The sequence below is a fragment of the Solanum stenotomum genome, unplaced genomic scaffold (genome assembly GCF_019186545.1).
Source record: "Solanum stenotomum isolate F172 unplaced genomic scaffold, ASM1918654v1 scaffold18581, whole genome shotgun sequence".
NCBI classification, from domain to species: Eukaryota; Viridiplantae; Streptophyta; class Magnoliopsida; order Solanales; family Solanaceae; genus Solanum; species Solanum stenotomum.
Genome location: NW_026025111.1, coordinates 1 through 16,568, shown reverse-complemented (window position 1 = coordinate 16,568; position 16,568 = coordinate 1). Strand labels below are relative to the sequence as shown.

General features: G+C 30.3%; 1 protein-coding gene across 1 annotated transcript; it reads right to left on the bottom strand.

The window, feature by feature from the left end:
• Positions 1-1,152: 1,152 nt before the first annotated feature.
• LOC125850681 (calmodulin-like protein 2) lies at positions 1,153-3,627 on the bottom strand. The gene is made up of 3 exons (XM_049530536.1): positions 3,362-3,627; positions 1,384-1,617; positions 1,153-1,207 (listed from the first exon to the last, which is right to left on the bottom strand). The coding sequence occupies exons 1-3, from the start codon at positions 3,625-3,627 to the stop codon at positions 1,153-1,155; spliced, it is 555 nt and encodes a 184-aa protein (XP_049386493.1).
• Positions 3,628-16,568: the final 12,941 nt, after the last annotated feature.

Here is a 16,568-nt window from a genome sequence, read left to right as displayed (position 1 = left end):
TTTAAAGGGGTATATTATTTTATTTTTTAATCAAAAGGGTAAAAATGCTCCTGAGTAGCAATTTCTTTCTAATGCCGTTACTCCGTTAAAAGAATCAAAATCGCTGACCAACCAACGATTTTGTTCAATTTTTTTCCCCTTTTTTTAAGAACATCACTACATGTGCAGCGTTTTGCGCAATTTTTTNGCGAAATTATACAAATCTGAAGAGGAGCCAACGAATTATACAATTGCTTCTTTTTGTATATATGTATAGCGAAATAGACATAGCTTTCAATTGTATATGTATAGTGAATTGTACATATATATGTTTGCTATAGAGTGCAATTATGCAAACTTTGCTATAATATACAAATATGATTTTTTTGTTTGCTATATGTGAAAATTGCTCTTAAATTAAATGCGTAATAACTCTTTTGTTATTATTCACAGGAGAAACATGTCTTGTAAACGCAAATAACCAAACAACCCCAACTCTATGAGATTGGACATGACCTACGATGTACGAATAGTTGCATGTACCTCGTAATTTGCACACAACTTAACTTTTAAGAAGTCCGGAGCCTAAAGGGCAAAAAAAAAATTATCAAAATTTTTAAAGGGGCACATCATTTTTTTTTTTAATCAAAAGGGTAAAAACGCTCCTGAGTAGCAATTTTTTTCTAACGCCGTTACTCCGTTAAAAGAATCAAAATCGCTGACCAACCAATGATTTTGTTCAATTTTTTTCTCCTTTTTTTAAGAACATCGCTACATGTGCAGCGTTTTGCGCAATTTTTTTTTTAAAAATAAAATCCTGCTATGGCAGTGTTTTTATAAAACAAAAATATTTATAAAATTAAAATTAGCATCGCTCCACAGGTAGTGATTTTAGTAAAAAAAAAAAAATCACTGCCTTTGCAGCGATTTTAGTAAATTTTTTTATTTTATTTTTTAAAAAAGAAGTCATTTCGCTGCCTTTTTTGAGAAATCACTGCCAAGGCAAAAAATATTTTTTAATACGATTTTTTTTTTAAAAAAGTTATTTAACTTCAAATACTCTTTTTTGAGAAATCACTGCCAAGTCCCTTTTTTTTTTTTTTTCAATTTAACTTCAAATATCACCCAATTCATACCCACACGGCTACTTACTAATACCAAAAGTTTACATAGTCACTCTGCAAACTCAAAAGCATCCATATCGATCTCCACTTGTACAAGACATGACCTGACATACAAAAAAAAAAAGAGTCTACGTCCAACTACACTCAATTACCACAAAACACAATTTATTTATTTAACAATCTTGAAGGTCAATTATAAGTGAAACTACACTTATAACTAATTAACTCCTACTAATTGGAACAGGCATTTCTTAGCCTATAACCACGTTTTCTTGCATACTCTACAAGTTTATCCAACTCTTTCTTATCAATAAGCCCATCACCATTCTTATCAGCCCGGTGGAGGGCTCGGCCCGCTCGATATCCCGGGAAAGTGGACCCCAGCTGCCGGAATGCCTCCGTGAGATCCTCCTTGGTGAGGTAGCCATCCCCGTTGAAATCACATTTTTTGAATATATTCGTCAATTGAACTTCAGTCAAAGGTACATGTCCACACGTACATCGTATGATGTTCCTGGGAAGGAAAAAATCCAACATATTGTAATTTTTTTCGAAACAAGAATTTTTATTCTTTTGTATTTGAATGCGAACTCTCCGATGGATGAGGAATTAAGTACAAATTATGAAATTAAGATTATATATAACTACTGTTCTAGTGGGTGCAGCATCTTTTTATCGAAACTTTATTCATATTTTTCGATTAAATTATTTGATTGAGTCCTTGATAATATGGAATTTGTGAGATGTGCCTACTCAAGTTTCAGAATTTGCAAAAACTTTTCGTTTAATTTGTGATGGTAGGGATATCATAATTCTATTTTTAACAACCTTTTATAAAAATTTGAGACCTTTGATTAAGGATGAAACAATCTCATCACTGCACCACAACTATGTTGGTCGCAGTAATTGTCTTTGATGAACGACATAGCTGTTAATAAGAATCGAATCAAATTAAAAGAGTGGCATACAACGTGTATCACGAAGAATATAATACTTCAAACACTCAACTGGATAAAGAGTGACTGTAAAGAAAAATATACTACTGGTATTTATTTTTTTCTTCTAGTTGATAATTTCAAGATATCTTTTCTAACATTTCATTTCATAATATCCTTATCTTCCTTGTGTGGTTTATGCCTTTTTGCCTGCCTATAATTGACTTAATGCCTTTTTTAGTATTTATTAAAAATACTCTTTTTTTTTTTTCATTTGATGTGATGCTATTTCATTTGTACGTATGTTTCAAAGATTCAAAAATAATAATATCTATCGGTACTTTTAAAGTGGGAATTAAGAAATCCTTCTAATACTAATCTAACGTAGAATCTTACTCTCTGTCTATGTATACATTATATTACTTTATTTATGTTTTATTGTTTTGCTATATCACCATAAAACTTTCTAGTATAAGATAAGTTGATTGAAGAAGTTATATATTTAATGAAGAAAATTTCCTCTCTTTTATTGTTTTGTTTGTTTACCGGTTCGTATATTATACGTAAATGCCTAAATAGAATGAGTGTAGTGTAAATGATTTCTGATATATCTGGAAAAATTGATATCAATACTTGGAGTTTTTAACAAATAAGATAAAAAATCATTATTCTTTCGTTTCGATACAAGAAAATGATTTTTTCTACATCCTTTTTTTGTGTCGAAGACTAGGAAGACAAAAATCCCTCCTAGAATCTTTTCTTTCCCGCATTTAAAAAAAGAATTTATTTTTTAGCCAATTAAAATTCATGTAATTTAACTCTCTAGCTAGATCGCCAGATATACAGTATTTTGGAATTCAAAGAGTAATAACTTGATGAAAAAGGCCAAGCTATTGGAGTGCTAAAAAATCCATTAGTACAAGTAATTATATAATGCTACTATCAACCTGAGTTGTGGTTCAGGGGTGTGACTGTTTCAATGTACACTTAATTAGAGGTTTCAGGTTCGCTGGGTATGGAGAAAATTCTATTGGGAGCATCATACCCCCGAATGGGCGCTATAGTGTGCGATCCGGATTTAGTTGAGGCTCCAATTCAAATTCCGGACACCAAACGAAAAACCAAAAAAGCTATAGGCCTATATAGCAAAACTTACATAAAGAGAAAATACAAACATGATGATCAAACCATATAGACATACTTTGACCATATTCTAAAACCCTAGAAAGGCCAAAAAAATACGCAATTTTTTCACGTACATAGTTATCGATTTACTTCTTACAACAAGCGGAAGCTAGTGTACACCCATGTTTTCTTGCATACTTAACAAGTTGATCTAACTCCGCGGTCATATCAATACGTCCATCGCCATTCTTATCAGCATGGTGAATAGCTCGAGCAGCTCGCCATCTCGGGGCGTTGGAGCCTAGCTGCCGGAACAACTCCTTCAGATCTTCTTTGTTGAGGTAATTGTTGCCGTTGGAATCATATTTCTTTATAACTTTGGTTAATTGTTCATCGGACAAATGTACATGACTGCAGGCACACTTTATGTTGTTGTTCCTACTAGGCCTAATAAAGTTCAACATATTTAATTTAGATGTATGTATGTACATGTATATGTATTTTGTGAGTTAAAGAGAAAAAGATACAAAAAGTAGTGCTTTATAGGAGGATGTTGATAATTATCAAATGATGAGTAATTAGACAAACTGCATGCAAAGGAATATATATATATAACAAGTTTCTCACTAAGGAGCAAAACTTTTTCATTTTCCACCATTGGCCGTCTTGCCCACTCGTTTCGCGACAAGTCAGGGTTATTCAAGTGGTTGAATATCTTTATCGTTTACCGACAAGTTGAGGATCCCACTTTTCGTGACAAGTCAGGCTTGTTCAAGTGATTGAATATTTTTATCGTCAACCGATAAATTGAGGATTTAAATCACATTGAAAGATAAGTGGGAGCACTATTGATCATAAGCTACAAGGTTCAAATTTATATTACACTTATGAAAGAATTATGTCAATAAAGAAAGGAAAAATTATTTAAATACACAACACTTCTTTACCTATTCTCAATATTTCCCTACTCTTTTACTAAAATACAAAAATTCCTTATTTTCCCCCAATTCAACTTAACCGGATACTTTATTAGTTTAAGTATCCGTACGTTATTAATTAAAGTATCCGCGCTGCTATACTATGCATCCGCCTGTTAATTAAGTATCCGTGCTGCTAACAACTTAATAATTTAAGTATCCGCCCGTTATTAATTAAAGTATCCGCGCTGCTATATTATGCATCCGCCCATTAATTAAGTATTCGTGCTGTTAACAACTTAATAATTTAAGTATCCGCCCGTTATTAATTAAAGTATCCGCGCTGCTATATTACGTATCCACACTGCTATATTATGTATCCGAAAAACACTAAAAAAAGGGATTTTTGATAATTAATGAAAGAGTAGGGAAAGAAAATAATTTCTTTCTTATACTATGTCATTTGCCTAATTTTTACATAAAGAAACTCATTTAACTTTTTAAACTCGAATACTACTACATAAATTAAAACGAAAAGAATATATATTGTAAGCTCGTTCGCATCCAACAAATATGTATTCCTCCATTATTGGTTATGGTCTTTGTGGAATCACCTTAACTAACTTCTTTTGACTAATAATTACTCTTTTTGACTATGCTTTCTTTACATGTGTTATTCTTTCTTTTTTTTTGTTTTCTTATATAGTACTGAATTGATGTAAAAAGTCCATTGGATTATGAAATTTGTTAGGTTCCAAACGCCCTCTTTTGGATAATGTTTTTCTCAAAAAATAATAAATAAAGAGAAGGGGGGCAAAAATGGAATATGTTTCCCAATTCTTTTTACATTTAAGTTTCTTATATATTTTCTGAAATAATTCTTTCTAAATTGGTTCGATTCGTTGTAAATGGGTAAAAATCACGTTAAAAACGTTGTTCTCAAAACTAAACTCCGCAATATATTAATTTTATGAGGTCTCAATGTGAACATCAAACATTAAATCGGGTGGATAATAAAAGAAGTTGAGGAATATATAAAGGAATTATATGATTGGAATTCTCTTTAGAAATAAAGTGATATAATATGAATTTCTTTTACCGGCCAAATTAATACACAAGCCTGATGATGTCATTATACATGATATCACTTATAGGGAAAAGAAAAGTATGAGTATTATTTTTTTCGATCCATTTTCTAGGGCAAGAATAAAAGGATTACTAGATACACAAATTAATTTAAATGATAATATTTATTACTTTTAATTACATAATTAAGTAATAGCTCAATCAATTAAGGCAATAAGGTCAGTGTCCATTTATGTTAAAAATCTTAAATATCGAATACATTAAATTCTAACTATTGTTACAACATGGTAGGTAATAAATTAATAGGAAACCCCACCTTCTAAGGGGCGTGGGGGCGGGGGGGAATCGGGTTCATATATATATCATTTTCATGACTTGGCTACATATATTTGAGCTTGTGGAGGGCATGCTTAAGAATCTAGCCAAAAATAATTTTAATATTATTCTATTTATTAAAAATATTATCTCCATTCATTCTAACTGTCATAGCTTTAACTTTTTATGTTCATTAATTAGATTCTCAATATTGAACAAGTTTCAAACTTTTGAAAATCATGCATGGTAGGGGTCACAACAACACCATCTATAGTTTGGACGGTTTTTTTGAAGAAAAATAAATTCTGGAATGTTTTTTTGAAGAGAATAAATAGAGGTGAGAGGGAAATAAAATAAATTGAGATAGTGCAAGTGCAAGGTGTCAAATTTTGTGGCTTTATTATATGGGTCAGAGATCAAGGGAGCACATCTAATTATTAAGAGTTCTTACTCCTCCTGTCATAATTATATCTGTGATTTTTTAAAATTTAATGAATATATTATTAAAATTTAATTGTGAATTTGGATATAAAAATAGAATTTATATATTTAAAAATTATATAAAATATATTTTAAGTTACATAAAAAAAAATTGCAGAAAAACTCGTTTGACTCTCAAAATTTGAGATGTACATAAATCGGACATACAAGAGGAAGTGCCTAAAACCTCATGTAATTTTCTAAACATTATCAAATTTCTCTTTTATAAATGTGAGTCGTCTAATTTAGAATTACGGGGCTAATTATATACTCCCTTCTGTCCTTAATTATTTATCCATTTTTTCTTTTTTAGTTGTCTCTAATTATTTGTCCATTTTTTGTTGTCCCTAATTACTTGTCCATTTTGACATTATACCCTCAATTAATTACTTTAAAAAATGTAGAACTTCTTGAAAACCTTAACTTTTTAATTTATCTACTTCATAATTAATAGGGGTAAAATGGTAAACTCACTATGTCAATAATTGTTTTCTTAATAGATGTGTCAATTCAAAAGTGGATAAGTAATTAGGAACAAAAGAAGTATGTTTTAATAATATCTGAGAAAAATTATTGAATTCTCGAGAATTAACATTCGCAATTATAATCTACTCCAAAATGAAACAACCTATTTGTCTTCCAATGGAAACACATAACTTCCTCATATTGGTAACGAAAAAGTATATACGTTGAAGATCTCAAAATAAATAATTAATAAGAATGTTCATCACCATGTTCTATTTTTTTCGTTAAATTTATTGCATGTTAGAGTCATGAAGAGAGAGTAAGATGTTGAGACTATAAATTAGTATGATTTTAGGAGAAATATTTCATCACACATTGAACTCAATCGCTTACTATCGTTACTCGTATTTTTACATCTTTAATATCACGCTTCTCATGTAATAAACTTACACATTTTGACACAAACGCAAAATATGACTAAAATCATCTCAAACTAAAATTTTCTCATTTTATCCCCTCTCTATATATATGTGTGCTAATTTGTGTCACATGTAATCATTTCTGATTTAAATCGATCCAATTTATCTATCCAATCGTGAAAATTCAAGAAGTAAATAAAATACTATTTTGGCTACTATGACCAAATAAACATAGCAATAATACATATATATATTACAACACCCAAAAGATCCTCTCTTTTTTTCCCATATATTACAAGACGATCTAAAAAAAAAAGACACGACAATACAAAAAACACCAACTAAAATGACAAATCAAAAGGACACAAGCCACATAGAACCCAACCTAGTTTTTTTTCTTCGTTTCCCACCTGATATCCTGTATCTTGTTAAGAAATACTAAGACCCCATCTCGAAGCATATTGAACGAGTTCACTCATTTCATCTTCGTTAATATATCCATCACCATTTTTATCTGCGTAACGAAGGGCTTTTCCAGCTTTCCAACGACAAAAATGTAACCCCATCTCTTTAAAAGCTAATCTCAATTCTTGTTTGCTAAGTTTACCATCTTTATTTTTATCATATTTCATGAGCATACCTTTCACTTGCTCTTCACTTAATCGATGACTTACTCTTCTAGGAATGAACCAAGGCATTTTTATTTAATTTTTTTTTTTGCTATAGTTTTTATTTGTGTAATCTCCTTAGGACAAGTATTTAGTGGTTGGATGAATTTTCAACAAGTTGTATTTCATCTATATATATAAATCAGTTTAGAATTCATGTTGATCAGTCATTTTCTATTTGAGAATATTATTTCTTTTCCGTGGATTTATAGATTAAAAAGAATTTATTCCTTCTTCAACTATTATTTACACTTGTTCGGATATATGTGGAGATATGGGGTCATATTATATATATAAAAACGAATTTAGAATTTCAATTTTATTGGTTCAACTTTTATGAACATTAGTTAAAAAGGAATTAAATACTGTCGTAAAGGAGTGTATCTAATAATTCTCTTTTGCTTTTGTTGTTCTTTATGGATATTTTTGTTAAAAAAAAGAAGTTAAAGATCTTTCAGTATCTTTGAACTCTTATATATGCTTCAATTATTACTACTAATTTTTTTTTTGTTAGAGCAACAGTGACCTATGTGAAAAGATAAAATAAAATAGTTTAAAAATTTTAGGATTGTGCGTATAGGTTAGGTAAATGTAGGCTTCATTAGTTTCACATTATGAAATTCTAAAATTTAATAATTTAAATTAGAGTTATTAAGTATATCTATGCTTACATATTATTAATTACTCATATCTTAATTATTAAGTGTAGTTGTTTATTTTCATTTTACAATTGAATAGATCAAAATGATTTAATTATATAACAGAGTTTTAAATATCATTAAAATGTTATCAGCCATTTAAATTTTTTCACAGAAGATAACATTTTACAGCTACTAGTACTTTATCTACTTCACACAGTTAATCATCGTTTTCACTATTATCAACAGCTACCACAATCACCATTGTCATCAATTATCACAGACAGTCGTCAACTATCGGCTTAACATTAAAATTTTAAATTAATATAATATTTAGAGGAATTTTCGCAAATAGCCACTATAATAAACTTAATTATGTTCTATAATTATAGTTTGCATATTTACGGGTTGTAGCTACAGTTTAAGCTGCCCTATTTGTATAATTCCTATATTTGTATAATTCGCGGGTACATTTGTATAATTCAGTTATTTTTTACAAACTCGAAATAATGAATTTATACAATTACAAACATAAAAAATGTAAACAATTATACAAATTATAATATATAAATTCCGAATTATACAAACGTTATACAAATTATATTATACAATTCTGAATTATACAAATGTGCGAATTATATAAAACTAAAAAGCTGAGTCACGTAATTATAACTAAAAGTAGGTCGTGAATTGTAAATATAGCAAACTATAACTATGTTAAATAATTAACTAGTACATATTTACTCATACGCGTAATTTTCTCTTTAATTAATTATTAATAAACTATTCGATAATTCTTGAAACCTCTTTTCTGTGGAAAATATAATATTCCAGAAATTTGACTGAATTGACTATTCGACCGATCCATTTGATTGAAATTAATCATTAAGAATATTTTTTTGGGACTCTTTTTCCGTTGTAACTATTAAGTTTCTCTACTTTATATTTGGTTATAATTTTTTTTATCTAGTAGCTTGGTCGAAAAGCACTAAAGAATTAATACTCAAACCACTAAAAGATTAATTATAAAGCATATTTTTTTACTTCTTATCCACATATTCTGCTATTTTAATCTACGTAACTGGTAAAAAAAATTCTAATATTTTATCTCTGTTACGACCCAAATCGAGTCATGAGTGACACCCACACTTAACCTCCTAGGGGGCGAACCAAGGAATCCAAACCCCAACATATATTAATCATTCAACTTACAAAATACTAACCATAATACGGAAGCTTAAATCTTATTAGTGTACGAAACACCAATCCATAGATGTCATTCTCAAAACCTGAAAGTCATCACATCAAGGGCATCTAATCTCCAAATACTAAGTCTAAGAGTATCAAATACACCAAAATAAAAGAATAAAGTAGTATGTGTCCGAAAACTTAGGACATCATGTCATGACCGAGAGAATCCAACACGAGCTTGAATGAATAGCTCACCCTGGAACCTGATATGCTGGAGACTGGCTAGAGCTGAGGGCAAGTCGAAGTCATTGGTACACTCGTTGCACTCCATAAAAGGAAAACAAAGAAAAACACAAGTAGGGCTCAGTACGGGGCAACATGTACTGAGTAAGTATCATCGGCCAACCCAAAATAGAAACTAATATACAATGAATAATAGTATAAAATCAACTATGACACTTAGCAAGTGGCAAGCAACAAACAACATGAACGAGTGAAAACAACACTAAAATAAGTACACAATCAATCACAATATCAAGTACACATATGGGGACTCATGCCTCCACACCACGCTCATTTGGGAAATGGGTTCTTTGAGATTGAGTACATTAAGTTAATTCAATATCTTTTTCCTTTAATGTTACCGTGTCGAAATGTGACATTCCGATTCGTGTCAGAACGTGACACTCCGATCCAATAATATCACTAATTTATCATTTATTATCACCAATTTTCAATTCATTAACAATATTTCATCAAGCCTTCTTTATTCAGGGCATCACTTCGATAGAGAGGGTTTCAGATTATAAATCTCACGGTCTCAGGATTTCAGACCAATCACAAACCACACAACCAAGCCACACAACCACACAATCAAGTACATAGAGAACTTCACAATATCACTCACTGCATATCAATCACTATTAAGAGTCTATCTATCAAATAGAATAAACCATAACCTACCTCCACCGAAGAACCGAAGAACTGAAGTCAAGCAAGCTACTTCTCCAATACTTTTGCTTTCCTCAATGCCTCCGAACCTTTTTAATCTATCAAGTATATATGCATAATTTGGAAGTTAACGATTCTATGAACACTCATATTATTCTATGTCTAGCCTAGACCCAAAAACTCACCTAATTTTATAATCAATTTCCTAAAGTTCAAACCTAAAGGTAAGTCTTAACTCCTCCAATTAGCATAACTTTAGTGAAATTTAACTAATTCAATACACCTAATATTTAATTACCTATCTCAATATATTCAAAATATAGTCTATAATGTGAGAACAAAATATTTTAATATATAAAGGTGGAAGCCACTGGTTGGGAAACCAGTGGCAGACTAACAACAACGTCCAGAACTTAAATTTGATTAACAGTCATTATACAACCTTAATTTCTCCTCATAATTGTTTGATCTCTACTTTCCAATCACATGCACCTTTAACTATTCAATGTCATCCTTATATAGCCATAATAATAATTCTATAACAATACAATAAAATAAGGACCATCACGTTACCACCAGTAACTTGAACAACCATGTATATTTTAACCCCTAAATCTATCATATACTGTCAATTATCATTCCCCAATAGTCATCATTACTTATTAATTACCCACCCAAAAACTTATTCCAAAATCATCCAATTTAAAAGACATAGCAAATAGGAATTGTCGTTTAGCCTTAAAGAACCCAAAACACTCATTTAAAATCTATAGGAAAGTGTTTTATGAAATAAAAAACTCTAGTACTCAAAACGATCAAATGGATCGTTACAATCTCAGATTTGATCAATCTCATGATAGAGAAAAAAAGAAGTCATTTTTATGAAATCTTATGCTCTAGATAAATGTATATTCTACAACACAAAGTATAAACTCTTTATTAAATTAATTAATACTATATTAATATAGTCATAAACTCTAAATTTCCAATACCGGATCATTACGCAATCCATACTCCATACAAGGACAACACATGCACATCGACCAAATTGTTCGCTTATATGTCATGTCGAAAGTTGAGAAGAAATCGTACCTATATCCATTGACTCATATGTGAATTCAGAATTTGAATATAATATATTCAAGTTCGAAATTCTATTAAAGCTTATTTGATTTAATTTTTGGATTCAAAATTTATGTTCCATATATTATAATACGTAGCACATTACTTTTAGCTTTTTTTTATATGAAGCAAAGAATAAGTTCCCCTTATATATTATATATATTCAAGATTCATTTGGGTAATCATAGATTAATTTATTTATAAATGGATATAAGAACATATATGGAAGATGATAAGACAGGCAAAAACTATAAATATATACCAAAGGTTTAAGAATATACAACAGAAAGTAGAACAATATATATCTTGCCAAATGATTTATGTTAATCTTTTAACACATTATCTATGGTTCTCTTTTACATTAATTATTTCAAGAAAGTTTATTATAATTGTTAAAGTATTTAATGAAAATGGGTATCAGTTAAAAACGAAATTCTAAAGAGATGAATTTTAGATTTAACCCAACTTTAAGAGCTAATTCATGAAAGAGGAAGATTGTTAAGTCTATAACAGAAAACCACTTGTTTCTTTTTTGTCCACGTGGACTCTTAGGCAAAAGNTAGCAAAGTCTTAATATATCATTAAAATGCTAATCATTTCAAGAATTTGTACAGAATATGACATTTTAATATTCAAATTCATCCTAATTATATACAATCAAATGGTTCATAATATATCCTTTGGATGACATAGTTGGTTTGGAGGATGGTCATCCATGTGGATGATTCGAATCGATCCCCTCAATATTTTCTAAGTCTAGCCAGTCGCATAGGACTTGTCTATTGCAATTTATATCCCTATGTGATTTGTAGGATATTACACAGTTAGGTATTTACAATGCACACAAAATGCTCACCCCAAGGGTAGAGACTGTGCAAAGGTTATATAGTGGATGCGGATTTCCTGGGATTCAAAAAATAAAATAAATGGGCCATAATATCTTTGGTGTATCATTTCTAGTGTTCAAGATTCGGAAGGAATGTAATATGTAATAATTGAAATTAACTATATTAGAGTATAGAATAATTTCTAGCTTGTCCAAAAGAACAATTTAATTGATTATTAATAAATTAAACTACAATGCACCAAATGTTGAGTTACGTTACTAGATATTTCTTGAAATCTTTTATGTGGAAAATATCGATAAGTTCTACCGAATTAAATTAAAGACATTACTTTAGAGTTTTCTAATGAATGAATTGACAACTCGATGAATCCATTTGATTGAAATTGCTATTTAAGAATCTTTTTTGAACACTTCTTCGTTGTTTGATTATTAAATCATACTTTACTTCGAGTAATTTTATATATGTAGAACTCAAGCACTAAAGATTACAATGCATTGTATTAATTTCTTACTAAATAAATATAATACATTTTAAAATACTTAAATATATACATTTATATTATATGCATAATTCATTTTTCCCTTTTTAATATATTGTAATTGATTATTATAGGTGATAATAAATAAAAAAATATCGCCAAAATTAGTAATTAGCTATAAAAAAAACTCACCCAAATATTTTTTGTCAAAAAAGTCTCTAAATATTTGTACATAATGTGATATTCTCACTACTAAGACTCAGACTTAAAGCATAGTTTTTGCAAATATATATATAATTATGTGTTTTTGTAATTTTTTTTTTTATTATGTGTATGTGATATACAACATTACACGACAGTCAAATTACGAGCATTTGTTATACAATAAACATAATTTTTATATTTAAAAATAAAACATATTTACATTAACTGACTAATAGCAACTTCTTTAAAACAAATAGTAAAACGTATTGTAAAAGGCAAAGTAATAAGTAATAACTTGTCAAAAACTGGGCAATCATGAAAGTCTTTATCTTAATTCTACTAAATTGGAGGATTACCTAAATTTCGGCTGATGATTTATTATTAAATATCAGTTAGATATGTTGTTAATAAACTATGGTCTAAGAAAATAACAATATATGGAATCACTTAAATATATATTTGCACACCTTTACTTTGCGCCAAAAAGATTCTGCACTTGCCTGCTCCACAGATATAGGTTGGAATAAAATAAAATCATATATGATTATAATAATAGAGTTTTTTTTTGGAGGGGTTCCCACGTGGTGTTGAGAGTCCGTTTTATAACCCTGACTAAATTTAGACCATTCAAACATAATTTTCTCTATACCTAATATTGGGATCTTTAATTAAGGGTGAAGCAGTCCATGATATAATCATAGAATTATATGTGTTACAATTCAGAGGCGTATCCAAGGAGGGGTCACCGGGTTCACGTGAACCCATGCTCCCCTCCCGATATCATATATAGTAGTGTTATATTTTTGAAAAATATTGAAATATAGATGTGTGAATCCATACTCGGAGTATCATATAATGAGATGATGACTGGGTGCACATCTCTACGTGAGGTTATAAATTTGAATTTTATATTCATCTTGTTTTATTTTTCTTTGTAAAATTAGATAACACCTCCTAAATAGTTATTGGTAACACTTTTGACATTTTAATTAGTTTTGGACCTATAATATTAATTTTAATGATTTTCAGTAATAAGAACCTAAATGTCCAACCGATCAAATTTATATTTTAGATCAACCTTTTTGTAATAATGCACCCATCATTCCAAAATCCTGGATACGTGTGACATCCGGTAATTTGAAATAACTATGAAGAGGCTTAGAATTGGAAATAGTCATTTTTGGAAAGAAATTAAAAAAATCTGGAAATTTGGTTAAGTGTGGAAAAAAGTGAGTTTTTGGCCAACTTTGAACAGTTATAACACCTATCTCAGGATGATTTAGGTGTAGTTCCAGTTATGTTATAAATTTGAATTTTATATTCATCTTGTTTTATTTTTCTTTGTAAAATTAGATAACACCTCCTAAATAGTTATTGGTAACACTTTTGACATTTTAATTAGTTTTGGACCTATAATATTAATTTTAATGATTTTCAGTAATAAGAACCTAAATGTCCAACCGATCAAATTTATATTTTAGATCAACCTTTTTGTAATAATGCACCCATCATTCCAAAATCATGGATACGTGTGACATCCGGTAATTTGAAATAACTATGAAGAGGCTTAGAATTGGAAATAGTCATTTTTGGAAAGAAATTAAAAAAATCTGGAAATTTGGTTAAGTGTGGAAAAAAGTGAGTTTTTGGCCAACTTTGAACAGTCATAACACCTATCTCAGGATGATTTATGTGTAGTTCCAGTTATGTTATAAATTTGAATTTTATATTCATCTTGTTTTATTTTTCTTTGTAAAATTAGATAACACCTCCTAAATAGTTATTGGTAACACTTTTGACATTTTAATTAGTTTTGGACCTATAATATTAATTTTAATGATTTTCAGTAATAAGAACCTAAATGTCCAATCGATCAAATTTATATTTTAGATCAACCTTTTTGTAATAATGCACCCATCATTCCAAAATCCTGGATATGTGTGACATCCGGTAATTTGAAATAACTATGAAGAGGCTTAGAATTAGAAATAGTCATTTTTGGAAAGAAATTAAAAAAATCTGGAAATTTGGTTAAGTGTGGAAAAAAGTGAGTTTTTGGCCAACTTTGAACAGTCATAACACCTATCTCAGGATGATTTAGGTGTAGTTCCAGTTATGTTTGCGAAGCTCGTAGAATGATCTTTCCAACGCCACTGAGTTTGCTCGATTCCGAGTTTGTATGAGTGAGTTATGTCCTTTGGAAGTTGGGCTGTTTGCACAGGGCAGTTTACCCGAAATTTGTAAGAGTATTTTGATCTTTTCCCTAAATTATTCTTTTGGTTATTGAAAGGGTCCAAGATGATTTTTAGATCAGTTTTTCCCTTTTTAAAAGAGTGAGAGTGAGGGTTAGGGTTCTTGAGAGAAGAGGAGAAGAAGAAGAGAAGGAGAAGAAGAAGCAAGGTTCGTAGAGATCGTCATGGATTTCGTCGGGGGTGATTCCTATTAAGGTATGTGAGATCATAGTGTTGGGTTGACTCATTCCCCCACACGCCAAACTCTTTTTAATTCCGAGAAAAGATTGGTTGTGTTGTTGAATTTTTATGGTTGTTCTTGTTGAAGTTTGTGGCTGTGTTGTTGAAGTTTCTTGTTGGTTTGGTGCATGTTCCCAGATGGAATTCTGAGTTGAATCTATTGTATATTGAGGGTTTTAATGATTCTAAGTGATTTGAGGAAGAAACCATTCGATTTTAGGCGAAATAGGGTGAGAAAACGAGAAAATAAACTTGTTGAAATTTCTAGGTTGGGGGCCTGGCGCGATGCACCTGCCAGAGCGCCCCAAACCCACCTCTGAAGTTTAGGGGCTGGCGCCCCGCGCCACCCTTAGCGCCAAGGTCACCTGCCCCATCCAATTTGTCGTCGGTTGCCCCGTTTGAGTTCATTTAAAGTGCACCTTCACTCCTTTTCGATTCTAACTACTCTAGGCTACTTCTAAACACCTAAAAGTCATTCCTAACATGATCATAATCTTGAATTCATAATTCAAATTCAATGTAGAGTTGAGAGTTATGTTTTGAGAATTCTTTCGAATATTCTAAGAAAATCCCTTTGAGTCTTTTTGAGGAGTCTTCTACAATTTCTAGTAACTTGTTTCAAGACTCGAGCAAGTGAGTAAGAGAATGTAGCTTGTACACCTTTGAGTCAAGTCGTTCATGCCCATAATTCGACATGAACCATATTTTAAGAAGTCTTTTACAAATGTTTAAACCTTGTTTGAAGACTTAAGCTTAGAAGTTAAGCAAGTCAAAACGAGTCTTTCAAGTTTTTCAAGAGTCTTTAGTGAACGTTTTAACTTCATTTTAAGGCTCAAGTTCCAAGTTAAGTATAGAGTTTCAAGTTAAGTAAATAGTATAGAGTTTCAAGTTAAGACACGAGTAAAGAGTCAAGTTCATTTCTCAAAAGTTATTAGGGAACTAAGTATTCCCAAAGAAGTTTATAAATGTTTTCACATTTAAGACGAGAGGAAACTGAGATTTTCAAAAGAGTTTTGAGAAGTTTGAGTACAATCTCTTTTTGAGAAAAGATGAGTTTTGCGAAAGAGTTTCTAAAACATGATTAGTATGACAAATCGAGTATGTCATCAATGTTTAAACAGTATGGTCTCTAGATATACCATCAATGTTTAA